The sequence below is a fragment of the Nakaseomyces glabratus genome, chromosome K, assembly GCF_010111755.1.
Source record: "Nakaseomyces glabratus chromosome K, complete sequence".
Taxonomy (NCBI): domain Eukaryota; kingdom Fungi; phylum Ascomycota; class Saccharomycetes; order Saccharomycetales; family Saccharomycetaceae; genus Nakaseomyces; species Nakaseomyces glabratus.
In genome coordinates this window covers 958,830-985,897 of record NC_088961.1, presented here as the reverse complement: position 1 = coordinate 985,897, position 27,068 = coordinate 958,830, and the positions used below count along the sequence as shown (strand labels likewise).

General features: G+C 40.6%; 14 protein-coding genes across 14 annotated transcripts; 9 read left to right on the top strand and 5 right to left on the bottom strand.

Moving 5' to 3' along the window:
- Nucleotides 1–64: 64 nt before the first annotated feature.
- On the bottom strand, nt 65–2,449 carry PDC2 (Pdc2p; the record flags this gene model as incomplete). Its single annotated transcript, XM_448656.1, has 1 exon — nt 65–2,449. The coding sequence occupies one exon, from the start codon at nt 2,447–2,449 to the stop codon at nt 65–67; it is 2,385 nt and encodes a 794-aa protein (XP_448656.1).
- A 350-nt stretch (nt 2,450–2,799) lies between these two features.
- On the top strand, nt 2,800–4,104 carry STN1 (Stn1p; the record flags this gene model as incomplete). The annotated part of the gene is made up of 1 exon (XM_448655.1): nt 2,800–4,104. One exon carries the CDS (start codon nt 2,800–2,802, stop codon nt 4,102–4,104), a length of 1,305 nt encoding a protein of 434 aa, XP_448655.1.
- Nucleotides 4,105–4,333: 229 nt separating this feature from the next.
- RRP8 (25S rRNA (adenine645-N1)-methyltransferase) lies at nt 4,334–5,512 on the top strand (the record flags this gene model as incomplete). The annotated part of the gene is made up of 1 exon (XM_448654.1): nt 4,334–5,512. One exon carries the CDS (start codon nt 4,334–4,336, stop codon nt 5,510–5,512), a length of 1,179 nt encoding a protein of 392 aa, XP_448654.1.
- A 223-nt stretch (nt 5,513–5,735) lies between these two features.
- Nucleotides 5,736–6,326, bottom strand: TVP23 (Tvp23p; the record flags this gene model as incomplete). The annotated part of the gene is made up of 1 exon (XM_448653.1): nt 5,736–6,326. The coding sequence occupies one exon, from the start codon at nt 6,324–6,326 to the stop codon at nt 5,736–5,738; it is 591 nt and encodes a 196-aa protein (XP_448653.1).
- Nucleotides 6,327–7,081: 755 nt separating this feature from the next.
- Nucleotides 7,082–9,241, top strand: PRT1 (translation initiation factor eIF3 core subunit b; the record flags this gene model as incomplete). Its single annotated transcript, XM_448652.1, has 1 exon — nt 7,082–9,241. One exon carries the CDS (start codon nt 7,082–7,084, stop codon nt 9,239–9,241), a length of 2,160 nt encoding a protein of 719 aa, XP_448652.1.
- Nucleotides 9,242–10,112: 871 nt separating this feature from the next.
- PDE2 (3',5'-cyclic-nucleotide phosphodiesterase PDE2) lies at nt 10,113–11,840 on the top strand (the record flags this gene model as incomplete). Its single annotated transcript, XM_448651.1, has 1 exon — nt 10,113–11,840. One exon carries the CDS (start codon nt 10,113–10,115, stop codon nt 11,838–11,840), a length of 1,728 nt encoding a protein of 575 aa, XP_448651.1.
- A 240-nt stretch (nt 11,841–12,080) lies between these two features.
- On the bottom strand, nt 12,081–13,730 carry VTS1 (Vts1p; the record flags this gene model as incomplete). Its single annotated transcript, XM_448650.1, has 1 exon — nt 12,081–13,730. One exon carries the CDS (start codon nt 13,728–13,730, stop codon nt 12,081–12,083), a length of 1,650 nt encoding a protein of 549 aa, XP_448650.1.
- Nucleotides 13,731–14,468: 738 nt separating this feature from the next.
- On the bottom strand, nt 14,469–15,074 carry HAP5 (Hap5p; the record flags this gene model as incomplete). Its single annotated transcript, XM_448649.1, has 1 exon — nt 14,469–15,074. One exon carries the CDS (start codon nt 15,072–15,074, stop codon nt 14,469–14,471), a length of 606 nt encoding a protein of 201 aa, XP_448649.1.
- A 513-nt stretch (nt 15,075–15,587) lies between these two features.
- On the top strand, nt 15,588–17,480 carry APP1 (phosphatidate phosphatase APP1; the record flags this gene model as incomplete). The annotated part of the gene is made up of 1 exon (XM_448648.1): nt 15,588–17,480. One exon carries the CDS (start codon nt 15,588–15,590, stop codon nt 17,478–17,480), a length of 1,893 nt encoding a protein of 630 aa, XP_448648.1.
- Nucleotides 17,481–17,738: 258 nt separating this feature from the next.
- On the top strand, nt 17,739–18,950 carry GVI51_K09691 (S-adenosylmethionine-dependent methyltransferase; the record flags this gene model as incomplete). The annotated part of the gene is made up of 1 exon (XM_448647.1): nt 17,739–18,950. The coding sequence occupies one exon, from the start codon at nt 17,739–17,741 to the stop codon at nt 18,948–18,950; it is 1,212 nt and encodes a 403-aa protein (XP_448647.1).
- Nucleotides 18,951–19,316: 366 nt separating this feature from the next.
- NST1 (Nst1p) lies at nt 19,317–23,279 on the top strand (the record flags this gene model as incomplete). The annotated part of the gene is made up of 1 exon (XM_448646.1): nt 19,317–23,279. One exon carries the CDS (start codon nt 19,317–19,319, stop codon nt 23,277–23,279), a length of 3,963 nt encoding a protein of 1,320 aa, XP_448646.1.
- Nucleotides 23,280–23,696: 417 nt separating this feature from the next.
- YSF3 (U2 snRNP complex subunit YSF3) lies at nt 23,697–23,900 on the top strand (the record flags this gene model as incomplete). Its single annotated transcript, XM_002999536.1, has 1 exon — nt 23,697–23,900. One exon carries the CDS (start codon nt 23,697–23,699, stop codon nt 23,898–23,900), a length of 204 nt encoding a protein of 67 aa, XP_002999582.1.
- Nucleotides 23,901–24,033: 133 nt separating this feature from the next.
- Nucleotides 24,034–25,050, bottom strand: GVI51_K09625 (RNA recognition motif domain-containing protein; the record flags this gene model as incomplete). The annotated part of the gene is made up of 1 exon (XM_448645.1): nt 24,034–25,050. The coding sequence occupies one exon, from the start codon at nt 25,048–25,050 to the stop codon at nt 24,034–24,036; it is 1,017 nt and encodes a 338-aa protein (XP_448645.1).
- Nucleotides 25,051–25,379: 329 nt separating this feature from the next.
- SRV2 (adenylate cyclase-binding protein) lies at nt 25,380–26,957 on the top strand (the record flags this gene model as incomplete). The annotated part of the gene is made up of 1 exon (XM_448644.1): nt 25,380–26,957. The coding sequence occupies one exon, from the start codon at nt 25,380–25,382 to the stop codon at nt 26,955–26,957; it is 1,578 nt and encodes a 525-aa protein (XP_448644.1).
- Between the last annotated feature and the right edge of the window lie 111 nt (nt 26,958–27,068).

The following is a 27,068-nucleotide window of genomic DNA, read 5'->3' as shown; positions in this document are numbered from 1 at the left end:
TTACAAATTCTAAAAGGACCTCTATGAAAACGCTCTTTGACATACATAAGTATATAGCAAGTTCCTAAAAAAAGGGATCCACTTCCTTAACCTGAAATTGTGAGGTTCCGCCGTTGGTTTTCTCCAATGCGAGATCATAGTTAGATTCATTTGTAGTTGGATTATCAGAGTTTGAATTATTGAAAAAAATATCCTCAAATTTGAACTGTTCGGGCTTTTGTTTTTGCTGGTTTTGATTTTTCTTTACCTTTTTAACCAGCTCTTGATAAGTATTTGAAAGCTGTTTAACAGTTCTTTTATTAAACTTTAAAGTATTGTGATTAATATGCTTCAATAGTACCTGTAAAGAGCTAGCAATTTCTATGTCCGTCTTTAATGAATTTCCTTCTTGGATTGTGTCCAAAGGACTTGAAGAGTCTGATGTTTGCACGCTTTTTAAGCCATTTGAAGATGTATGAGATTCCGGACTGGTCCCGTAAAAATCCAAAATCTGTTGAACATTGTTATCCAATTGGTTAGTACTATCATCATGTTCAACAGAATTTGTACGATCTGTTTTACCAGTAGTTAAATCATCAAATGTTTGTTCAATTATAGCACTATTGTCATGTATATCAATAGGCTTCGTAGTAGTATGTGAAACATCAATCGATTGAGGAAACAAATCGTTCAGATATTCTTCATTACCTAGCGGCAAATCAACATTAACATTGTTAAAGTCTATATTATCATCATTCGCGTCCATAAATATGTTAGATTTATCAATCAGAGTACTCACATCAAAGATGTTTGTCTGAGTGAATGCATCATTATTAGAGGAGGTAGAATTCTGGTTGGCATGGTAACCACTGGTGATAAGGTTCAGGAAATCACTATTGTAGTTACTCTTTGGATCACCGATGTTCAACGAGTTCTTCCTACTCTCCAAGTGAGTGTATCCATTTTGCCCCTCAATGAACTGTTTTGTGTTTTCTGATTCAGGTAGCTGTGCATTGAATTCATTAGTAGATGGCTGAGCATCGTTGTCGACGCCATCAGGTTCATAGTTTTCAATTATGGCACTTTCTACCAATTCTTCCGTACTCAGAAAGTTGGTATTCTTATTTTCTATATTTAAGTCCAGAAGCATCTCATAATCCCATTTCTTCTCACAGTGATATTCGTTACAGAGTTTCTCTAGTTTCGCTTCAAGAGCTTCATTTTTTTTGAATGCCATACTTACAGTTTCATTTAGTTTTATCATATCATTTGGCAGGAGTCCTGAACTTTTCCAGTTAGCTTTTATGGTATCAACTGGAATATCTGACCACGCTCGACTGATGAACTTAAATGCGTTGGACATTGTAAGTTGACTTTGTTCGAATGATATCAATATTTCTTTTGATTTTAGTTTGCTTTCCAACCGTCGTTGTAGCTCTATCAGAGCTTGATATTGCTGAATTCTATATCTTGTTTTAAACTCGTCTAATACACCCCAATTAAAAGGTAAAAATCTTGAATTAGCCGACGTATATACCAGATTAATGTTCTTGAGGTGCACATTTACAATTCTGTGAGAGCACGAATCGTCGAGCACAATCCAAATTTTCCTGTTGTAAGCGCCTAATCTTTTATCCCATTGTGCCAGCCAGTTATGGAATAAGTTACTAGTCAGCCATGATTTCCTATTACTGTGATACGTAACATTAAACTTCTCTGCCATTTTCTGGCCCAGCATCGACTGTGATACTGGATCTATAGGTTCTGATGGAAAATAATTTCTAAAACTCTTATAACTATTGTATCTTCCTACAACCATTGGCTTAATCTTTTCTGAACCATCTAGGTTCGAGCAAAGCATAACTGTGGCTACTTCTATTTTTCTCTGTATCCTACTCGCCTCATACTGAGCATAGTCCAAGGGCAAGTTGTAAGCGATAAATGTTTCATCTAGTGTGAAGAGATCCTTTGGCGGAACTTTAGCAAAAAGATCCTTTAATGCGCTTCTCTCTTCAAATGTCCATACTTTTGGCGTCTTCGGCAATTCTTCATCTAGAGCAGAAATGTTGACGTCCATCTTCGCAAGGAAATTTGTTATCCATTTGTAACTGAAGGAGCCATTACCTTCTCTAAACTCCGGTGGTATCCGCTGCCACACGGAGTGGGCCGTCTCTTGGATAATCGGTGATGTGATGGGGATACCGTTCCATAAACTCTGAGAAATCCATTCCTGAATAATACGGCGCACAAGCAGATTATTCGGCGTCCGCAGCCTCGTGGCATCTCTTTCGTGCTCTTTGCAATTCATATACGTCGACTTCCTCGACAGCAACCGCGATATAGTACCCTGCGAGGGCACTTTATCCAACTGGAAGGTATCATACGCCCACTTTGCTAGCTCCAACTGCGTCCACCTGGGGTGCCTTTCCGCCATCAGGCAGATATTGTACCGTTGCTCTATTGAAAGCATCTGATCGGTGCACTCTAGCTCGTTTTTCCAGCTTCCAAAAGGTAAAATGGTAGACCAAATACGCTGTATTCAATCCTACTATCAAGTTTAACACTAATCTGGCCAGATTCTAACCGTTTATACCCTTATCTACAACCAGAAATGGCGAAGTCATCGACTGCATTGCCTTTTTTTATTTTTGTCCTGAATTTTTTTCTCTTGACAGCTTTTCTTCGACTTTTGGCAAATTTCACCTTAAACGGACTATAAGATCAAATGGCACTTTACAAAGGACCTGATCTCTGGAGTTTTGATGGAACAGTGGCTCAATGGTAGGCACATCCCAGTAGATTAACAGTTGCTAGTTGTTGATGGAACATGGCGAGCTAGTCAGCGAGTACCGGTGCTATAGCGAGCGGGTTTCGCGCGGGTTGTACCATGCTGAGGTGTGCATGACGGTGCGGATGCTGCACAGTTGTTTGGATCAGAGCCATGCGCGTGTGTTGGGTGGTAAGTTGTACTGGAAGAACCGTGCTATTAGGCGGTTGAAGTTTGTTGGTACAGTGATTGGTGTCAAGTATATGTGGCTCAAGGGAGATGACTACGCCGTAATTCATCTGGATGATTCGTCAGATTCGTCGATCCTGAAGTGCAAATGTGAAGTTAATCAATTGAACTCGTTTGGGATTAACATTAATGCTGGTTTTATCGGTTCGAGAGTGGAAGTATGTGGTGTTTACAATACCGAATTCAATGAGCTGGAAGTAGGTTTTATCGGGGTGTTGCCGAGCACGTTGTTTTCAGAGATAGAGCATTGGAGGAAATGTTGTCTACTGTTGCGTATGCCTGACGACCTTACTGATGAAGAATTAAAAGCTAGTGGGATTGGTGACGACGAAATGCAAGACGGGCGGGATTCACCACTGGATGAATATTTCAGTACACCACCTCAAAACAAAGCGCAGTTCATTGAAAAGTTAGTGCTAAGAGATGTCAAGGATAAGCTAGAGATAACAAGCCCCGATCCTGTGCGAAACGAGTCTATTAGTGTTGTGGATGACACATGCGATAATACCACGCTTGGATCTAATACCATTGACCTACGTACTGCAATAGAACCTATTACTCAACCGGAAGTAAGTGGGAATGACAATTTCTACAAACCAGCCACGGGATCGACAAGCAAGAGGAAGCTGTACCGCAAGTTATTCATTGCTATTTATCTCATCCCTGAGGAAGAGTGCACAATTAATGATTTGGCTCGTGACATCGGTATCACTAGTGTTTTAAAAGGGTTCCTTGATGGCCAAGGACACATATCAAATGATGATATGCAAATTATCTTACAGGAGTACCTGTCACAACTTATCACTGGCGATGTGTTGGTCATCACTGCGAGAAACCGAGTGTCATTAAAGAAACTACATGCGTTGAAAGCATACACACAGAAGAGAATAAACCTCCTGCTGAAAATACAAGCACTTCTCGGTACAGTCAGGTATCAGGATGTCCTACAGTCCACATCTATGGCCATCCCTGCGGAGACAATCATAGACGCATTCAAAGAGTCATTGAGAACCATCGATGCGGGCGTCGCGTGGTTCATCGAGACGCACCAACACTCATTCACTATCCATTTCACATACAGCCAATCAACTCAAACATGCAATAATTAACTCCCAGGCCAACTAGCTACCAATACCTGTTTTCCAGGTTATCCATTTACTATAATCAGCAGTGTTCATCACTCTCAGCTGGATCAGTTCACAGAAGATACGAAGCGCAACGAAAAAAAAATTTAAAAAAAAAATGAAAAAATGCGATGAGCATCGAGAGGTATATTAGTGGCAGTTGGGTACTAATTGACTTCGGGAATTAGTGAAAGCAGGTTGAACCAGTTGAGCTATGTTTAAAGTAGAAGGGTGGGATATCAAGACCGACAAGGTTGCGTTTTCGGACAGCAAGAAGGAGAAGAAGGCGAAGAACAAGAAGGAGAAGCGCACCAAGAGTAAGAAGTTTGAAAACAGAGACGGTGCTGATATTACTGATGTTGCTGATGTTCAGGATGCAGAAGCTCGTGATGTTCAGGATGTGGAAGCCCGCAATGCTTATGTGGACAAAAGGAAAGTAGAGTATGACAAGAAAGAGGAGACTAATAGCAAGAAGAGGAAAGTGTCTAAGGACAAGGAGGAAGCTCCGCAGCCTACAATCGCTCAGTCCCAAGTGGCGAAGAAACTGACACCTTTGCAACAGAAAATGATGGCCAAGCTGACTGGTTCTCGTTTTAGATGGATTAATGAACAACTGTATACAATTAGCTCTAAGGATGCTTTGCAGCTGGTAAAGGATCAGCCGCAATTATTTGATGAGTACCATGATGGTTTCAGATCACAAGTGCAGTCATGGCCCGAGAACCCCGTTGATGTCTTTGTGGACCAAGTAAGACTACGTGCAAAGAAGCCGGTCAATGCGCCAGGTGGTCTACCAGGTTTGAAAGACCGTAAGATTGTAATCGCAGACATGGGTTGCGGTGAGGCGCAATTGGCTTTGGATGTCAACACTTTTTTCAAGAAATACAACAAGAAAGCCAAGAAGTCTCATCAGAGGAATTGGGAAGTGCATAGTTTTGATTTGAAGCAAGCCAATGAAAGGATAACAGTGGCCGACATCAGAAATGTTCCTCTGCCTGACAACTCCTGTACCATTGTCATATTCTGTCTTGCTTTGATGGGTACTAACTTCTTGGATTTCATTGAAGAGGCTTACAGAATACTGGCTCCAAGGGGTGAACTGTGGATTGCTGAGATCAAATCTAGATTTGCTGATGGAAAGGGTGATGAATTTGTCAACACATTGAAGCTAATGGGTTTCTTCCATAAGAAGACCGACGATGAGAATAAGATGTTCACTAGATTTGAATTCTTCAAGCCGCCAGCTGAAATTATTGAAGAAAGAAAGGCTAAGCTAGAAAGAAGACAGAAGTTCATTGAGGTAGAGACAGAAAAGGAAGAGTTGGAAAAGAAAAGATCCAAGATTGCGGAAGGCGAATGGCTGCTGAAACCTTGTATTTACAAGAGAAGATAAGTCAACATATGAAGAGGAAACATATCCAAAGAATATTTGCATTTAATGCTTCAATAAGCAACTCGTGTTAAACAGTACACTGTATATTACTTAGCGGAATCTTAATTATATTCTAGTTTTTATAGAAAAGGGGGAATACCTATATGTTATGCAAAAACATGGATGTTTAGAGTACAAGTTTCTTGCAGCAATAAACAAGGAACACTTTAATATTTAGTGAAGCTTAGTTAGCAGCAGATTGGAAGAATGATTGAAATCTCGCCAATCTTGTGATATTATCCAGGCCTGGAATAGATGGCAGTTGAAAGAATGGCTCGGTTGACTGACTGTTGTTAGGGTTCCAGCGATCACAGCAGCGGAACCCATATGTGTTCCATCCGGTCATACAAGTGGCCACAGCAATCAATATGAACGTGATCAGTTTTAATCTTAGTATAGCCAGTATGCCTAGCACAAACCAGATTGCAGGAGTCAGGTACATAGACCACCAGAACAGCTTCGAGTCAATTGGATTTATGGGTGGCCCAGCAGTATACTGTTTGTGGGATTCGAATGTGAATGTTTCTGTGCTCGTTGCTGAGGAATCGTACCACCAACGCAGCTGTACCAATCGCCTACCACTGATATTCTTAGTGAAATAGAAGTCTGCTGCCAGCAGCAACACTATTGTGATAAATAATGCTGTGAAACTGGGGAACAGAAACCCAGCAATATAGAAAGCCAGGGGAGCAGCTTTGCCTGCTAGGTGAAAGGCCATCAGCAAAGGATGGGACGACCTCAGTATAGTGTCATAGAAATTCCTTACGTGGTCCATTCTTTAGTCCTGTGCCTGTATAGTATTTCCCTCTGAAAAGCTCTGGTAGCTATAGATAGCAATATAGTCCGCTGAGTACACTATTACCACCTTCACAATGTAGTTGTATTCCCTTTAACTGAACTTTCAGGTCACCTCAGGTTTGTTCTGTGATACGCATGGCCCTTATGCCTACCTCCACCGTCACCTATGCTCACATAGCAAGTACCTCTCTAACCTTTCCAATAAATAAGAGATATATTTACAACTTAACCCAATAACGTAGCATACATAGACTAATATTATACTAGTTCATTGAATTTGACAGTGAAAACAGTTCCAGAGACACGACTAGCACTCGAGAGAGACTTTGTAGGTGTTGAAAAAATAGTATCTTGATGCATTAATTCTATCAACACAACTACAAAAATATTTCCCACATGAAAATTATACTTCTCAGTACACCAGACTATACAAGCATAGGTCTAAAACCACCTCAAAGCACAGTTCCCAGCTGCTTGCAGAATAGCCTATTATTCCAGGTCACACGACTTCATCTTGTACGAGTGAAAATTTTTCTTCAAAATCGCTTTTCGCCTCCTTGTTGTTCTGTGCGAAGCCCGATTCCATCTTTTGGCGATGAGCAGGACTAGCTAATAGCCAGAGTAATAGAACAGTATATGTTAGAGTATATATTAGAAAGCACTACTTGTTTTGTTGAACAGGGTTAGGAATTGTGACAAAGGTCGATCAACCGATAATATAAAGGATAGAAGATGGCTGCCGCTGAGATCAAGCTGGAAGACATTCCTGTTGATGACATTGACTTCACTGATTTGGAGAAGGAGTACTCTGTTGATGATGAGTTCAAGTTTGACAATTACGTTGTAGTTACTGGTGCGCCAGTTATTCCAGAGTCCAAGGTCCCTGTTTTGAAGAAGGCTTTGGGTGGTCTTTTCTCGAAGGCCGGTAAGGTTGTCGACATGGAGTTCCCATTGGATGACGACAAGAAGAGCAAAGGTTTCCTGTTTGTGGAGTGTGGTTCAGATGTTGATGCCAAGAAGATCATCAAGGCTTTCCATGGTAAGCGTTTGGATTTGAAGCACCGTCTGTTCCTTTACAGCATGCGCGATGTTGAGAAGTTGAGCGAGCAAGGTGCTGGTGAGTTTGTCGAACCAGAGTTGCCTGGTTTTGTACCAACTTCTACATTGAAGTCCTGGTTGGCTGACGAGGACGGAAGAGACCAATTCGTCATCCAGAAGGATAACTTGACCGGTATCTTCTGGAACTCTATGCATGAAAGCGAGGACGATGTTGTTGAATCTCGTACCAACTGGTCCACCAACTACGTTAGGTTCTCTCCAAGAGGTACTTACTTATTCTCATACCATCCTCAAGGTGTTACCTCATGGGGTGGTCCTCAGTTTGACCGTTTGAGAAGATTCTATCATCCAAACGTCAGAACTTCCTCTGTTTCCCCAGATGAACATTATCTAGTTACTTTCTCCCCAGAGCCAATTGAACTGGACGACTCTGTCCCAGAATCTCCTTTCACAAAGCGTAACGAAGGTCACCATATCTGTGTGTGGGAAATCGACACCGGTCTATTGTGTGCTTCTTTCCCATTGACCAAGAACCCTAACTTGCAATGGCCATTCGTTAAGTTCTCTTACAACGACAAATACTGTGCTAGATTTGTTGGTGACAGATTGGCAGTTTACGACTGTACTAACAAGTTCTCCTTGCTAGAAGCCCCAGCACTAAAGGTCTCTGGTATCAGAGACTTCTCCTTCGCACCAACTGGTGTTGAGTTGCAACCTTTCAACAAGAACGACGAACCATCTGTTCTGTTATCTTACTGGACTCCTGAAACAAACAACAGTGCTTGTACAGCCTCTGTTGTTCAAGTTCCTAGAGGCCGTGTCCTAAAGACAGTCAACCTTGTGCAAGTTTCTAACGTTACCACTTACTGGCCGGAAGGTGGTGAATACCTTGTTTTCAACGTTGAGCGTCACACTAAATCCAAGAAGACTTTATTCAGTAACTTGCAAATCTGTAAATTGACTGAAAAGGACATACCTGTCGAGAAGATCGAGGTCAAGGACAGGATCATGGAAGTTGGCTGGGAACCTCATGGACACAGATTCATCACTATCTCTACCACAGAAGGTCCAGACGATAACATTGCCATTCCAAAGAACGTCGTTAGGTTCTACGCACCAGAGAAGAAAGAAGGTGTTAAGAACAAGATCGTCGTTAAGAGATGGGTTGTCATCAAGGAAATCGAAAAGAAGTTCTACAACACCGTTTCCTGGTCGCCAGCTGGTAGATTTGTTACAGTCTGTGCCTTGGTTAAGCCAAACATGCGTAAGTCTGAATTCCAGTTCTTCGACTTGGATTACCCAGGTGAGAAGAACTTGAACGAACGTAAGGATGTTCTTGCCACTCTGAAGGACGTTGGTGAATCCAACTACGGTGCTGCCACTGATCTATGTTGGGACCCATCTGGTAGATTCTTGACCGCTTGGTCCAGTTCCCTAAAACACAAGATGGAGAACGGTTACAAGATGTTCAATATCGCCGGTGTTATCATCAAGGAAGACATTCTTCCAAACATGAAGAATTTTGCTTGGAGACCAAGACCAGAAAGCTTGTTGTCCAACGCCGAAAAGAAGAAGGTCAGAAAGACATTGAAGGAGTGGTCCGCCGAATTCGACGAGCAAGACGCTATGGCCAACGACAGTGCCGTCAGAGACTTGATCTTGAAGCAACGTGCTATGTTGAAGGAATGGCGTGAATACAGAGCCGCTAAGGCCCAAACAACCACCATCTTTGACATTGCTCCTTGGTTAGACACCACTAAGGACCATGAAGACTTCGTCAAGATTGAAGAAATTAAGGAAGAAATCGTAGAAGAAATCAAGGAAAAGTTGTAAATTCATAGAAACCTGTCCCATATATAACATATACATAAATAGTAAAGACTCATACCTCAAAGTACCTCATATATTGCTGTTGCATACTTAGTTGGATTATATGTGCATAACTCCCGACTCGAGTGTCCCTTAATACGTGTGCCATTAGAAGTCAAAAAGAAAGAAACAAAGAAAATTCTGAAGGAAGTCAAAGGGAAAAGGGAATTTTAAGAGTTTCTCGAGTCTTTTGAAGGTCAGGACAGCACCATCAAGCGATTATAGTCCTGTACTTTAGATCTTGCATCACTACAGCGGACAATAACCATACTAAGAGAGAGATTATAGCGACAGGAAGTCATAAGACGAAGCTTTGTTCAGGGATTTGTGGGGTCGCAGTCCAATAGTTTGAGAGTTATTTGTTTGAGAGACCAATAAGGAAGAAACTAATTCGTAAGAATAAGCAGTCAAGAAGATAGAAGGTGTATTTGATATTCTGGCTATAATAAAATATACAACGACCATTTCCTTTTTTTTTTTGAGCATTTGCTAAAACTGATCATAGATCTACTGAGAATAGAATTTATCGTTGAGATCGAGTTACGAGAATTTTTATCCCTATTACGACTTTTGCAGCTTCTTAGATATTTGATAGAATTGTGATTGTTTAACAAATCACAGCTGTTTTCTTTTTTATTCTTATTCTATTTTGTTTTTGGTTGATATATCACAAATTAGAGAAATTATTGCACTCAGTTCTATTCGCATTTCATTACTACTGAACCGGGGTTATACTTTTCAAAACACAAAAAAGTTTTTTACTGAATTCATTAAAAACGTGCTATCAACTAACTGACTGAAATAAGGATATTGTTCTGTTATTTTGACTTAAATTATGACGACACTTTTCATTATTGGAACAGAACCACAAAATATTGCTGAAAATTCGGCACAGGTCGATGTCTTTGACCGAATCATTACCCTAAAAGATGTTGATTCGTTAATCGACAAAATATACACTGATAGGCTGGCACCTAGGTTAAAGGCATTTGCCTATGAAACATCACTCTCTGTAGTTTGTTTTAATGGCAATAACATTAGTGGGATTTCTCCAGATAACTTGGATCGAATACTGAAAAGGTTTTTGCCTGCACTGAATATAACTGTGGTACAGTCTATTGAGTTTTTGAATGATAAAGATTTTATGGACTCCATTAGAAACAATAAAGTTATAGGAAATGACACTATTTTACGGATAAATCATTGGGTGTATCACCAACATGACAAGCCAACAGGGGATAGTAATGACACATGTTATACAAATTTATACTCATTGATGAGTCATTTAACAACTTCAAATAGTTTCGCAAAAAATGAACCGATTCCTAGAATTATCAGGAATATAAATTTCAGGGAGTATTTCAATGATATATATGGACAATATGATTCCGACACGGTAATGGAGAAGCATTTCATTGATACCTTAAGCACATGGAACTTCTGTGCCATAAAATTTACAACAAAAGAACTAATATTATGTGCTTTTTTTCTCCTAAGAAGTCTTTCTAAAAGAGCCAACGTCTTGATATCAGATAATAAGCTGCTATTATTGCTGATAACAATCGAAGCATCATACCATCAAATAAATAAGTTCCATAACTTTAGACACGCTGTTGATGTCATGCAGGCCACATGGCAGATCTGCTCAAACTTAGGTGGAAACGGTTCTATTGATCTATCTCCTCTAACTGTTCTATTACTATCAATGTCTGCAATTGGGCATGATATAGGGCATCCTGGGACTAACAATCAATTGTTGTGTCAACATGAATCATTCCTTGCAACAAATTTTGACAATAAATCGGTTCTAGAGAACTTCCATAATACACTATTTCAAAATCTACTGGTCGATCATTGGCCACAAATACTTAAAGCGGCAAGATATAAAACCGTTCAAAGTGGAGAAATTAATGTGACAGATATTCCATTTGTTAATTTAAAGAAATCCAACAACATTAACGAGAATGATGATAATGATAAAAAAATGACTATCAATGTAATCACCAATGCAATCCTAGCTACTGATATGGCAATGCATGCTAAATATGTTGATAAGCTTGACGAATTGCTGAAAGTACCGCAGCATTTATTACCATTACCGACACTCATAGCAGTTATTATTAAAGCAGCTGATATATCCAATGTGACAAGACCTCTCAGTATATCAGCAAGGTGGGCATTTCTCATTACGCTTGAATTTAATGACTGTAGTCTTTTAGATAAATATGCCTCAGATGTGAAGGAAGATGGCACATCTTCAAAAACAGCATGTTATAACTCAAATGGCAAGCAGAGGGTGACAGATCCAGAATACTACAAAAGGAACTCACCTGAGTATATTGTTGATCTTGTACTAAATCGCGAAGAAGAAGACGATGAGAAATACTTGAAAAGGTTATTACAAAGCTATCCTAATATACCGCAGGGACAAATTTTCTTTATCAACACATTTGCTGGCAAGTTTTTTGGAAGGTTAGGAGAATTGTTCCCAGAGCTGCAATTTCTTTCTAATAACGTCAATTCCAATAAATCGTACTGGGAATCAATGGTTGCTAAGAACTAGACTACACAAATAATTATTTATTTTAGGCATATAGATGACGGCTTCTTTTATATTGACAAACTAATAACTTACAAACGAAACTATATATAGATGACCGCAACGATGGGCATATATTCTAATAACTAAATTTATTGATCTATGAAATGAAGTCTTTTCAATATTGAAACAATTGTAACAAAAATCTTAAATGAGATTGAAGTAGCTGCGACAAAATTGTCAGTGATGCTGTATTCGATGTCGTTATTTAATGTTTAAATATGCTGAATTATCTATTAGATCACGGTTCTTGTAATCTCTAACAATGGTGAATGCCTTTAGTAACTTCCTGCGCGCACCTAAAGCTAAAACACCACGTTTTAATAAGTCTTCGTCTTCCAAGTAAATCAACTTCTCCCAGCTTAAATCATTCAGGATGTCTGAGTATTTATGTAGTCTTAACGTTTTTAGCCAAATAGGAATGTTATTCAACAATTTTGGATCAGTTAAGCTCTTTGGGTTCATTGAACTGTTACTTGAGGCACCAGAACTTGAATTGCCATTGTTAGAGGATGTGGTTGTCGAACCATTTTGGTTATTCAGAGTCAAGTTCTGGAATGAGCTTGTAACAGGTACATCCGCAGAATTAGTGATGTCGTTCATTCTCTTGGTGTTGTTACTTCCAATGTTATTGTTGTTGGCGGTGCTGTTGTTGTTACTGTTGTTGCTGTTATTCAAGTTTCTATTTGTGTTTGTGTTGGATGAGTTACCGTTGGAATTCTGTGGTTTGAACTGCGAGATACTCAAGTTGGATGGTTGGTAGTGAGTCTGGTGAGATAGTGGAGGTTCTGCAGATTTTGGTCTCTGGCGATAATCATTTAAGTAATCGTAGGCAGGATTTTGTATGTTTGAAGCCTGGGATGACCAGTTCATGCTACTTCCTTTGCTATTGAAAGCTTGGTGGAAGTGATTGCTACCGCTAGTTGACTGAGATTGCAAGTACTTCATGGAGTTATTGGCAAATACAGAATCGAGGGTGCTTGGGATGGGTGAAGCGATGTTGTTCTGGTTGCTGTTTTGGTTACCGCTTTCCTTTGGCTGGCCCAGGTTTTGCATGGCCTCAGCACTAGTTGGAGAGGACGAGGTTGTGCCAAACATGGTGTCTAGCTTCATCTTGGTGTAGTTGAGAGTGCTTTCGTTTAGCACCGAGATAATGTTATCCATGACAACACTCTGTTGGTTTGCGGTCAGCATCGACATCCAGGTGCACAGTTGGTTGACATCAGTGTTGAAGTTCAAAGAATTATTAGCATTTTGATTGTTGTTGTTGTTGTTGTTGCTGCTGTTATTAGGTTGCATTGTGTTATCATGGCTTAAAAATGAGTCCAGAAATATATTATTATGAGAGTTGGAAACAGAACCTGCTGTGACCAAACCGTTATTAACATTGTTTAGTGTAGAATTGCTGTTTGTTTTTTTGTTCTCCTGCTGGAATGAAAGAGTGTAAGACTGGCTTGTGGAATTAGAGGACAATGGGATAGTAGTCATCGGACGGTTGCTGTTGGCGTTCATGGCAGACTTGTTCAAGTTAGTGGACGAATCCAGTCCAAAGTCGTTAAAGAAAATAGAGGACGCCGCAGAAGATGGCACGGTAGGCGACATCGCATTTCCAACAGTTGTATCGATGATGTTCAATGAGGAGGACTGTGGCGACAACAGAACAGCACCAGGGTGGGCGGTACGCAACGGGTTGTTGTAAATCGGACTAGAGCTGTGGCCCGTGCCCCTGCTCTGTATCGGGTTGCTATTCCTGTTCCCCTGCCCAACATTCGCACTACTATTACACAACGGATTACCGTTCATACTGGAATCAGGCACCGGGTGATGCATCTCATCAAATTTATTAGCCAGCATATCTCTTTTACTTATAGTACAATTATTTCCAGTGTAGATTTTTTGCCTCCTTTCTCGAGTTCCTCTTATTGTGTTTTTTGTAACCAGCAAAATACAATAATCGACACGTCTTTTTCTTTCTGTTAAAGTCCAGTTTCTTCTAAACAAATCCAGTTGTCTTGTTAAGATGGTGTCTTGTTAAGGGTCTTGTCTGTAATCCAAGCTTATGGTTGTCGTATTTTTTTGGTTCAAAGTTTTGACAACTTTTTCTTGGTATAATTTATATTATTTGCTTACAGGAAAATTTTTCCGCTTTTTTCTGGCCTCAGTCTTTCAAAAGAATTTACCTAAAGTATGGGACCTATTCCAGTTTATTTGTTCCATCCTCCATCCATAAAAAGAAATATACTTATTCCAATAACATCCATTTTGCCATTTGCCATTTGCCATTTCCCACTTTGAATTGAAAAATTTTTCATCGCCCTCCTGCGGGATTTCTTAGCATTTCTTCCTGAAAAAAATTTTTTTTTTTTTTTCAGAATTTCTTTTTGCGATGCGATGAGCTTTGCGATGAGCTTGTCGATTGCGATGAGATGAGCTCATTCGAATGTATATGTGCGATTTGTCCTTAGGACTCACTTGTAAACCCGTACAGGACATCCTTGCTTCTCTTGTGCTCGTGCTTCTCGTGCTTCTCTTGCTTCTCTTGCTTCTCTTGTCCTTGCATGTATGTACTTATTCAGGATTACATACTACATATTACGAAGAGTTGTTTTGCGCTCCTATGGTGGAACGAGGTACTATATCGATGAGGAAGTCGAACATATCGCTCATCTGCAGGGCCTCAGCTATATCGGCTTTTTGCAATGTGCGCCGCTTGTGCTTCTCGGCAACGCACCACGCCCGCATCGTGAGCTCAGTGATAAACACTTCGCACGCCTTCGCGAATATTATAGGTGCCTCTGCGCTAATCATCTTCACTTCCTCGTCGGTCTTCATGACTCTCCGTATTCTGGCAAACGGTAGCGAGTGCGACTTGAAGTCGTCCTGGTACTCAGACCCGGGCTCGTTCGTAGACTCTATCTCGTTGATCAGCTGCTGCCAGTACTCAATCATGATCTCCTTGTAGTGGCCCTCCAGCCCTAGCCCAACATTGCGAAACACATCCTCGTCCTCTTCAAACTCAAGCCCGTCCTCATGCGCACCGTTGTCAAACTGAACATCCAACTCCTCCCCCTTCATACCTGCGCCGCGCCCCTGCTCCTGCTCCCGCGACTGCTCCAGCGCCTGCTCTTGCTCTTGCCCTGGCTCTTGCCCTGGTTCTTGCCCTGGCTCCTGTCCATACGTCTTTTCCATCTTCTCCATTACCCACTTCTAATATATAAACCTGTGCAGTACCGTGCAGTACTCTGCCTTTGTAACTATTCCACTAGGCCACCCCCTTCTTGCTACGCTCTCTTTAACTCCCTGGTTTCGCTTTCAAGCTTTCGAAAGTTTAAAAAGCCCGTCAGTGCGACCGTCCCTGACACTATTGCGAAGTGCGCAGGATAGCAAATAGCAAAGGATAGCCATCGTGCCCAGAGTGCCCAGCAACATACCAGCGCATCAGTGGTTTATCAGTGTTCTACCAGTGGTTTGTCAGTGTCCCAGTGTGATAGTTTCTAAGCAGAATAGCAGCTGGCTGTGAGCGGACAGGTGCACAGAACTATAAATTCGACAGGAAAGATTCAGTCCCTAATTCTTTGCAGGAGAGGCCTTACTAAGGGTACAGTAGCATCGACAGTAGCATGTTGTGGGAGTCCATCGGTGGTCAGATATAAGCATCTCGGAAGGAAATCGGAGCTCAGGGAAAGCGGCACTACAAAGACAAAGACGAGAATGGAGGGTATGGACAACGGCAACAGCGGCAACGGCAGCAACGGCAGCAAGCGGCAGATGCTATACGACTTCGTTCGCAAGACTAAAGAGGTCTACATTCCAAATATAAGGCAGATGACCTCCAAGCCTTACATGCCGGATGGTATGGCGAGAGATGGGCCCTCAGACATCTCAAATTCCCAGTATCCCGAAAACATGTTTATCCAGTACTACCCTTCATACTATACCAGAAACGACATCAACGATGGGAGGAAAGCGCTATACGACGTGGTCATAAGGCTGAATATTTTAGAACCCGGAGATATAACGAGGCGGAGAAATAGGGTGCTACTATCTCTATGTAAGCAGTATCTCAAACCGGGAAACTCAGACCCCGATGCAATACAATCCGAAACCGATTTGAGTCAGGCAAAAGGTTTCAATGAGGAGGAATTAGAGACGTTGACAAACAGAATACAAGGGTTTCTTTGCGCAAGAGTGCCCGGCGCACCTTTGCTAATTACTTTGCATGGCGACACTCCAAATGATATACATAAAATAGAAATACAGGCCGATAATATAGGCTATGTTGAAACGAGTGTAATGACCGAATTTGAGCCCCGGAGAATTAATATCACAGTTCAAACACCAGACTATTTTCCCGCTATAGTAACAAAGGACGTGTCTAACTTAACCTACATAAAACAGGATGGTTGGGGCCTTATCAGTGATATAGATGACACAATAAAGCATACTGGTATAACGGGTAATAAGAAATCAATGTTCAGAAATGTATTTGTTCATGAATTTGAACGTTGGAAGATAGACGGTATGCCATCCTGGTACTACACCTTGAGAGACGTTTACAATTTTGATTTCTTTTATGTTTCGAATTCCCCGTTACAGTTATATCCCGTTTTGGTGAATTTTATAGAATCAAATTACCCAAGAGGACCGATATTCTTAAAGCAATACACTGGTAATTTTATGAAGAGTTTGATGACATCCAGTGCCAATAGAAAAAGCGGGAAGATCAGGTCCATCTTGGAAGATTTCCCAAATAAGAAATTTATTCTTGTTGGGGACTCCGGTGAGCAGGATTTGGAGGCATACACTAAATTAGCATGTGAGTTCCCAGACCAGATTCGTGCAATATTTATTAGATGCTGTAGTAACTCTTTGAGCGATTTCTCAGTTGAGGATAAAAACATAATGAAGACACTGAATGAACTGATACAGAGACTTTACTTCAATAAATCAGTTGGCTCATCTACAACCAGTCTGCCAATCTCAAGGAAATCCTTTAGAGACGACTTGGTTGATAATATAAGAAAAATACCACCTTTACCTTTACGAAGAAGAACAACAGCAGAGGTTGCTAGACCAGTTGATTCGTTTGCAAGAGATACACCCGTTTCAAGAAGATCGACAACCGATCGGTTAAGGCGTCCTCCTCCTCCTATTCCTAACAAACGGATACAATTATCTAGAGAGCAAGAAGAATCTATTATGGCAACAAGGCATCTCAACTCTGACGACCATAGATCTAATGCTGATGAGAGCCCTAAAAGACCGCCAGCATTACCACCAAGGAGAACTGATTCAACACTTTACGACACCATACAAGATAAAAGCTCTTTGTCTCCGTCTGCATCCTCCATTTCCTCTTCAGCGCAATCCTCGGTATCCGAAGGGTTCTTTATTCCATCATCTCAGAACGATATGGAAGGCACTGGGACAATCGTGGATAAAAGGGCTGATAATTGGCAAGGACGAGTTATTAATGCTATTGATGAGTTGAAAAGCGCTAATGTTAATGTGCACTTTGCATTTTTCATGGAACCGGAACTGTGTCTCGAGGATTCTCTTTCAATCATCGAATCCACTAAGGAGAGAACACCATCTGAGAAATAACCACTGTTTATATTTAATAGATGTAAGGTTCTTATAAAAATTAATGAAATATTATTTATTTTAATTTGCATAATTATAATGATATAACCAAACTTTTTATTGTCAAATTCCGATATTATTTTATAGTCAAATGGTCCAATTGGGCCAAGGTGACTTGAATATTAAACTAAAAGAAAACAAAAGGTTAGATGAAGCTTACAACAGATATCATAATTGCAACGCACGATCAATAACGGGAATGATTACCTACATTTCATTATGGAGGATCTAACTGATGAACAAGTTATTGAGGAAACCCTTAGTGCATATAAGCAATACAGAGACTATGCATTGAAGGAATACTATACGCCCAGACTGGTAAAGTGGGAGGCCTTGCCCGAAATACAGAGAAAACTGGTACCGAGTTATTCATCATATTTAAGCAATCTGAAGAGATGCATATCTTTGAATGCTGATTTTATTGAAGGTGCAGTGGAGTTCTTCGAGCATGCAAGTGGTATACAAGGCAGTGTTTCACGGCCGGTCAGTCGATCAAATATGGAAAAGGTAGTATCCATGCTGGCACAACTTTATAGAGAATGGTCTGCAGAAGCTTCAAGTGAGCGAGACATACTGTTGAGTAGATTGATGCCCTTTTTATCGGAACTACAAGGGAATTCGAGCTCGGAGGAACCTCTGGAAATCTTAGTCCCTGGGCTGGGCACAGCCAGACTGATTGCAGATCTGGTAATGCATGGTTATAGAAGTGAAGGTAACGAGTATTCATACTATATGATAATTATGTCTATGTTCATGTTAAATGGTGGTCTGTCCAGCAAGGGCATTGAGATATACCCCTTTGTGCATACAAATTCGCATTGGAAGGAAAGGAACCTCATGTTTAAGCCTATACGTATCCCTGACTTCGATATACAATCAGAATTAGCCGGCAACAACCTGATGCAAATCTCTATGGGGTCGTTTGTAGATTGTTATGGCCCCAATGAAGGCATATTGGGTTCTTCCCATTACAACATCAATCAAGAGATGAACTTGAAACGGCTCAACTCCAAATCAACGAAGGACGTAGTGGTGACCAATTTCTTCCTAGACACGTCAGGCAATGTCATTGACTATTTACTTGCTATAGAGCATGTACTAAGGCCCGGTGGTACATGGATCAATTTTGGCCCGTTGGTATACCATCATGAGAATGACAACGATTCGGACATAAATTATGAAGTCGATCCCTACTCGGGGGAACGGACAGACCACAGCCCAATACCGATGAAAGGAATTGAACTCACAGTCGATGAGATAGTTGCAGTAGCCTTAAAACTGGGGTTCACCATGCTCAAAAGAGAGGACGGAATATTGAGTGGGTATGGCCAACTTCCTTTTCCAGAGAGTGGTCTCAATGGCTTGCCGGGTTATAGATGCAGCTACTGGGTGATGAAAAAGAGAACGGAACTAATGGAAGGTGCATTATAATATTGTATAAAGTGTAATAAAAATGTTATTAGGACCATCGGAATACATTATGTAGTTTAATAGAGACAAGTATTGCATTCGAACTGAGCATGTATCACTTGGTACTATATGCCTATTTCTTCTATTTTTTCTGCCAGATGAGCCGTTCTAACCCTGTCGGCCCTTCAAAGTTTAAAGCTGAAGAAGTGAAAAAAAAATTGGCATAATGATCTCTTCACTTCCAGAGAAGTTAGCACATGTCTGTTATCAGCATAAATATAAACTTCAGTTAGTCAACAGCGGTTAAGAACGAGGTCAGTTAGCAAGGTACCTAAACGCTATTCGGGGAGGTCATTCTGCTAGTGTAAGCATTGAGATATTAGAGCGATGCCTTCAGGTTCCAAGAGCAAGAAGAAGAAGAGTAAAAGCAAGGGCGGTGTTAAAAAGCATGCTGTGGAGAAAGTGGCGCCTCCTATTGAGGCGGAGATCATGGATGAGAGAGATGAGTCAGATTATCCTACATCTAGAGTAATAAAAAGAGGGCCCAACGGAGATGTGATTGTGGAGTCTCTACCGGATAAGTCGACATCGGGTAAGAAGTCGAAGAAGAAGGGCAAGCTTAGTGACTTAGAAGTCTCCGAGAGTGCGAAGCAGATGGGTATCACTTTAGACTCGCATTGGGAATCTCTGTCTCCTGATGAGAAGAAGAATATTCTGCGTATTGAAAAGGAAGAAGTATTGGAGATAATACGAAATTACCAGAATGATCATAACTGTAGTTGCTCAGTGTGTGGGCGTCGTCACATGGCTATGAACCAAGAAATGGAACGAATGTACAATTTATTGTATGAATTAGAGGAACAGCGAGATCCCGATATGAATCCTGTGAAGTTTCACTTGGGAATTATAAAAGAACTACAAATATCAAAGAATAAGCAGATTCTGGATCAAACCGAAGGGCCAAATGATAATACAACACATGAGGAAGTAGTGAAAAACTTTCTGAGTTCTGATATTGCAGATAAACTTAAAGAAGAAGTGCATCAATTCAAGCAAAAGCAGCTTTCGAAGCAAGAATGCAATAGGCCGTCCAGTCTCGCTAACGACAATATAGAAGAAGAGATACCGTGCGCGCAGATTCCGCAAGCTAATGAAGAAGCTATGACAAAAGATATACAGAAAACATTGGAACAGCTATCTGTAGTAGAACCTGTAAGCAAGATAAATGTAATACAAGAGGATGATTTGGGCGAGATAAAGGAAGAAAATAAAGAATATTTGAAATTTACTGAATCTTTCATTTCTTCCCAACCAAAGATTGCACAAAAGTTTATTCAAAAGCTCGATGAGAATCCATGTATGAAAGCAATCACTGATGAAGTGATGCAAAATAGCAGTTATGAATTCTTAGATGCCCTAAAGAACTTATGGGCACCAAATCTGTTGAAGATTGTAGAGTCAGAAGATGATGATAATCTTGTAAATTTAAATGAAACTTTAGACCCTATAGAATTTACAACTATGTTACATCATGGTAACCCACTTTCTCAGCAAGACTACTATGATTTACAAGGCGCAATATCTAGAAAAGTCGTAAATGCCTTCAATTTTGAGAATCGCAAACTGGAACACCTTTCTCCTTTGGAAGTAGAGCTATTTGGTCGTTTCATGTCTAGTGATCAGGACAACATATTTCACAATATGCTCTTAGAAGCATACAATGAGCGTTTCAAGGAAGAACCATTCAAAATGATGAGCAACATACCACAAATTATAAAAGCAGTTGCTACTCTTACGAACCTTGATGGGAGGATGATGGATGATGTTGATGAAAATCATTTTACATCGGAAGAAGAACGATATGATGATGACATCACAGATTATTCTGATTCAGAGTACGAAGATTATGACTCAGAATACGACGATATAGATAATGGAGATATTATCTCAGATGTTGATGAACCTTTCAGTACCTTGAAGTCAGATCAATTAAGAGTAAATTATGACACCAACTCTGGAAATATAAACCATAGCGACAATTATGAGAGCAACTCACGCCTGCGAGAAGTCACGGATGAGAATGAAGAAAATCTCCAGTATGATACCCCACAGGAGAAGTATAATTATTCTGATCATGGTAAAGATCATGGTACTATTGCTGATGAGGATGAAGATAGTATTGATGAAGGGTATGAGAGTAGCATAGATGATATGGAACGGTTAGAAGAAGGCAGAAGGTTAATTCAGATTGCCATTACAAAACTACTACAAGGAAGAATAATGGAGTCATATCATGAGAAGGAAGCTGATAGTAATAGACTAAAACTTCTAAAAGAACTTGAAGAAGAGCAAATGAAGAAGAAAGAAAAAGAAGTTAAGAAGATCAAGAAGAAAGAGAAAGAGAAAGAGAAAAGGAGACTACAACAACTGGCAAAGGAAGAAGAAAAACGCAAAAAGGAGGAGGAAGAAAGATCTGCAAGGGAAGAGCAAGAAAGAAGAGAGATGGAAAGACGTGAAGCTCAACGGAAGAAGGTGGAAGAAGCCAAGCGTAAGAAGGATGAAGAGAGGAGGAGGAAATTAGAGGAGCAAAGGAAGCGTGAAGAGCAGCAGGAAAAGCAGCGTAAAGCGAAAGAGGAACAGAAGAGAAAACGTGAAGAAGAAAAGAAGAAGAAAGAAGAGTTAGAAAGACAATTGCGGGAAGAAGAGCTAATGAAAAAGAAGGAAGAGGAAGAAAGATTGTTAAGAGAAAAGGAGAGAGCTGAAATATTGAAAAAAGAAACTGAACTCGCTATGAGCATGAAGGAAAATCATTCCTCGCAATCGCTATCAATACAAAATCAATTTTTCTCAAACCCTCAGAACAGTAATATAGGAATGCAGAACTATTTCAATAATGATCTAGATAACACAAATGCAGGTCTTGGTAATGGCGGTCCGACAAATCTTGGTGTCAGAAAAAACTCTCACGTGCTTGGTTTAACTCAAGTTTATTCTGACAAGGCAAATAATTCACCAGGTAAGAACGATGACAACAATGAGATCAATAATGAAATTCTTAATATTATCAATGCTGCAACTACTGCAAAATCAGGATCTCGCACATCAATGGACATGCAAGCTCTTTTACAACCACCATTTACTGATAATGTAAATGACCAGATACGTTCTAGTAATCTCATCAATGATCAAGCTAGTGGCATGAACTCTAATGGGCTAAGCACCAACTTTCATTCCCCATACGGTAGTAACGTATTTTCTGGTGAAAATCAATTGAGTAACAACCTGCAAAACGATATCTTGACTGGTTTGAATGCTGATACATCTTCTACAAACTTAGCAAGTTGGACTTCACTCCCCGCCCTCAATAACTTAAACGCAAACCAGCATATCCTGTCTAATAACCAGACACCATTGCATCAGCAAAAAGGAACATCTCCAATTTCCAATACGATGATGGATACGAAAAGAGACTACTTGGGTGATGAGTTGAGTAAGTTGACAACTATGTTAACAACCAATAGTCTGAATGAATCCCCTGCATTCAGTTCAAGTAACTTGCAAAGTTCCCTGTGGAATGATCAAAACTCTAGCGGAAAAACTCCTTTGGGAAGTAATACTACACAAATTCCTCTATCTCAACCAGCTTTTCTAGGAACGGAGCCTCCTGTGCACCGAAGCTCTATATGGGGAGATAGCAGTGCTAGCATGTTTAACTTTTCACAAAGGTTATCGGTTCCTACAAATTCAAATAGTGTGTCATCTCAAACTGTTCCTAATCAAAACATAGGTATGGGATCTTCGTTCACTAATCCCAGCATATGGTCAACAGGGTCTGATTTCAACGTGCCTTCCAGGGATATGAATTCAGGAGTTGCATTTACCAATTCCTTCTCCAATACCTCTCCAAGAAATCAGTTTGCCTTGAATTCTGGGAGCATGTTACAAAATCAATCTCAAAGACAAAATATTATGGACAATATAAGGTTACTATCTAATTCGCCCCAGAATAATGGTTATATTCCAATAGATTTATTGTATCAGTCGATCAATAAGCAATCAACATCAGATTTCCCGAGCTTCTTGAACAATGTCATTGATCTGGAGCGAAGTCATAATTACGATCTTGTAAAAGATCAAACAGGTGTCATTAATGGTGTGCGCGTTGGAAGTGAAAACAGGCCGGTATCGACAGCGTTCTCCAATTTCCATCAAAACATGGATCCTACGATGAAAGGTCCTGAACATTTATCGAACAGTATTCCTGGCACTGCCCGAAACTTCGAAGGAAACTCGTATCTAGCCAAAGAAGCTACCATGAATATTATCCCATCATCGTCATTAGATCGTTAATTCAGAATTGCATTTAGCTATCCCAATCTCCATCCCGTGCGATTATCATTTTAATCGGGTTTCCATTTATCCTATACTTCTAATAAATAATAGCACTAGTTTATGTAAAGATACATTATCCTGCTTATCAAGCACCAATTCACTCAAAATACTATTTATTATACTATTGTTGCTATTCTATTGATTCTCATTATATCGTAATGTATGAGTCCTAGCTTTGTAGTGAATAAAATTCATGTTTTGGATTAAACCTGAAGGATTATTGGTACTAACTTGGAACCTTTAAGAAGTCATATTCCTTTACTGAGTACTGTTAATCGATTAATTATAACTAGGAATATATTGTAGCTATAAAGGTGATAAAATCGAGCACATTGTTGTAGCTCTAGTGTGGATTTGGTGCTAATATTTAAAGAGATGTCCCAGAGTTCTACCAGCACAGAAGAATGGCTGCTTAAGGTGCGAAGAGATACTATATCTTCCATGATTCAGCATAGTGGGCTAAATGAATACATAATGTTAGCTAAGGGTGATGATTGTAGGAGAACTACTCAGATAGACCTCATTGAAAAGTATTGCAACAGCTTTCCAGCTGGTCACAGCTATGGTCAGAAGAAATAAAGGTAGAAATACAAAATTATTACAAATGATCATTATGTATGCAGACGGTTACTACTAAAATAGCATCATGAAGGCGTATATTTGCAACTGCATATATCTAATTTTATATTAGCGTGGGCATATCAAAAGTTGTTCAAATGGCAGAAGACAGGTTCTTAGTTGGATCTGCTGATATCATTACTTGAATTGTTCTGCCATCGACAGTGGCACCGTGAAAGAAGTCTCTCACTCTGATCAATTCTTCGGTAGAGGGTTCTTTCAAGTGAACTGTGGCCATTGCAGATCCGGTAGGTAAGTCACGAACTACAACTTTATCAATCTCGGTATTGCCATAGCTCTCTAGGATATCTTTTAATTTTTCCTGATCCAATCCGAGAGTCAAATTGTAAATTGTAAGCAGGTTCCCATTATCTGGCTTGGTGGAAGTAGATATTACTAATTTGTTGCGATTAGTGATCGCAAGACCCGGTGACATAAGAGGAATCTCTAGTCCGTTTCTTGGTGTATCTACAATTGTACTAGGTGTTCCTTCTATAGACTGTGTATTGTTTCTAACTCCATTTGTACTCTTTTCTTTTCTTTTGCCAAAACCAGTATCGCTGGAGTCTTTTTGATTTTGTTTTTGCTTTTGCATCTGGTCTGCCTTCTTCATGGAAAGCTCTGTTACTTTAACACCAGTGCTATTGAATAAGCTCATTATACGTTCATCGGTAAAGCCTAGACCCCTCATAGCGTTGATCTTATTTGGTGTCGACAGGCTGAGAAACCGTTTCATCTGAGGATTTGTGATCTCAGTGTAGCCAATGACACCTAACTGGTGGCGGATCATCCTTTCGAAAGGGTCCACCCCATTAGCCCTGTTTCTCTGTCGGTCATTACTGCCAGTTCTACTGGTTTTCACAGATTTGTGTTTTACTTCTATCCTATCAGCAAGTGGAACCTCCCTTGCAGGTGTTACCCGCGCTGCAGGCTTCTCCCTGCGCTTCTGAGTGGCAGCTTCTTGGACTCGAAGCTTAGCACGCGGTTTTTGCACCTGTACCAGCTGATCAATGTCCTCACCAGCCTCCTGTTTCACAGTAATGCGCTCACCGCCATGGCCATGCCCTTTCCCTTTACTCTTGCGACCTCGCACTCGAACTCTCACCGCCATAACCGCTCTTATTTCCGCAGTACCCAAGCTTAACACAACCACACACTGTTAGAGTATCTGTAGCACAGCAATTGGACCTCTTTGATGCAGCTGTGACCTTATAGATGGACTAACTTCTTGCTTCTATTAGCCTAAAACCACTGCGTCACATGATTTTTATATAATTTTTCTGGCAGAACTTCGCGAAATCCTTTGAAGTTGGCCAAACTTAGACTGGAAAGGGGATTTTATAACTGGGTGATCTGTTCAAAACAGTAGTGGGGAAGGTATAATTTTGGAGTAATTAGGCCTAGGATATCAGTGCATTACGAACTATATATAGCGCTAGCATGTCTGACTCGAAGTTTGCGATGCAAGGGTACAACCTTGTGAAGTTGTTGAAGAGACTGGAGGACGCCACTGCGCGTCTGGAGGATGTTACAATCTACCAGGAAGGCTATTTGCAGTCGAAGATGGAGTCTGGTGTGATAGACCACCAGTCTAGCGGTGGTAGCGGCATTGAGGCCAAGGCTGCTGGTGTAAAGAGTGAGTCACAGGAAGTGCCACAGGCTGTCGCTTCCATGCCTGCCTCGATTGAGAAGTTCGATAAGTTTATTAAGGAGAGAGTTGAACCATTTGTAGAGCTATCCGAGAAGATTGACCCTGTTGTATTCCAAATTACCGAGTTGTTCAAGGGTGCCTTTGATGCCCAATTGGAGTTCTTGAAGGTTGCCGTCAAGTCCAAGAAGCCTGACTTCACCTCGCAGGCTTTTGCGGATGCTTTGCAACCAATCACAAAGGCCATTACTGCTATCGGTGATTTGAAGGATGCCAATCGTCAGAGCAAGTATTTTGCTTTCTTGAACGCGGTCACTGAAGGTGCGCCTCTTTTCTCTTGGATCACCGTCGAAACTCCAGTTTCGTTGGTGGGCGACTTTAAGGAAGCGGCTCAGTTCTGGACTAACAGAGTGCTAAAGGATTTCAAAGACACAAACCCTGATGCCTCTACTTGGGTCCAAAACTTCATGTCAATCTTCGATAAACTGAAGGAGTACGTCAAGGAGTACCACACCACTGGTGTCAGTTGGGACGCAAAGGGCAGCGATTTCGAAACAGTTTTCAAGAACTCTAAGAATACACAGTCATCCACTTCATCGCCAGCAGCTCCTTCTCCTGCTCCAAGTGCAGGCGGCCCACCACCACCTCCACCTCCTCCACCAGCATCCGTCTTTGAAGTTAAAAACGACACTGCTGAAAAGCCTGCCGCATCTGGTATTGACGCCGTCTTTGCAGAATTGAACCAAGGTGAAAATATCACAAAGTCCTTAAAGAAGGTCGACAAATCTCAGCAAACCCACAAGAACCCAGAGTTGCGTGCTTCTTCAGTAGTTGCTTCTAAGGCTGCCCCTCCACCAAAACCAAAGAAACCTTCTGCACTAACTACCAAGAAGCCTCCTAGAAAGGAACTTCTTGGTAACAAATGGTTCATCGAAAACTTTGATGATGAATCTGAACCAATTGTTATTGAAACTCAAAAGGATGAATCTGTATTTATTGGTAAGTGTTGCAAGACATTGGTGCAAATTAAAGGTAAAGTCAATGCTATCTCTTTGAGTGAAACAGAATCTTGTAGCGTTGTACTATACTCTAGTATTTCTGGTATGGACATCATTAAGTCTAATAAGTTTGGTGTCCAAGTTGAGGGCTCCTTGCCACAAATATCCATAGACCAATCCCAAGGTGGTAGCATATATCTGTCAAAGGAATCAATGAGCACAGAAATTTACACTTCGTGTTCTACTTCGATAAATGTTAATTTGCCAATTGGTGAGGATGAGGATTATGTTGAGTTCCCAATTCCTGAACAATTGAAGCATACTTTCGACAACGGCAAGATGAAGTCAGATGTTTTCGTGCACGCTGGATGAGTTCGACAACGGCTCTCATTTTTATATATCTCATCTATAGTGCTAACTAGATATAAATTCCATTTATCATGAAAAGACACACTTATTTACGCTTTATTTTTTGTCCGTTGT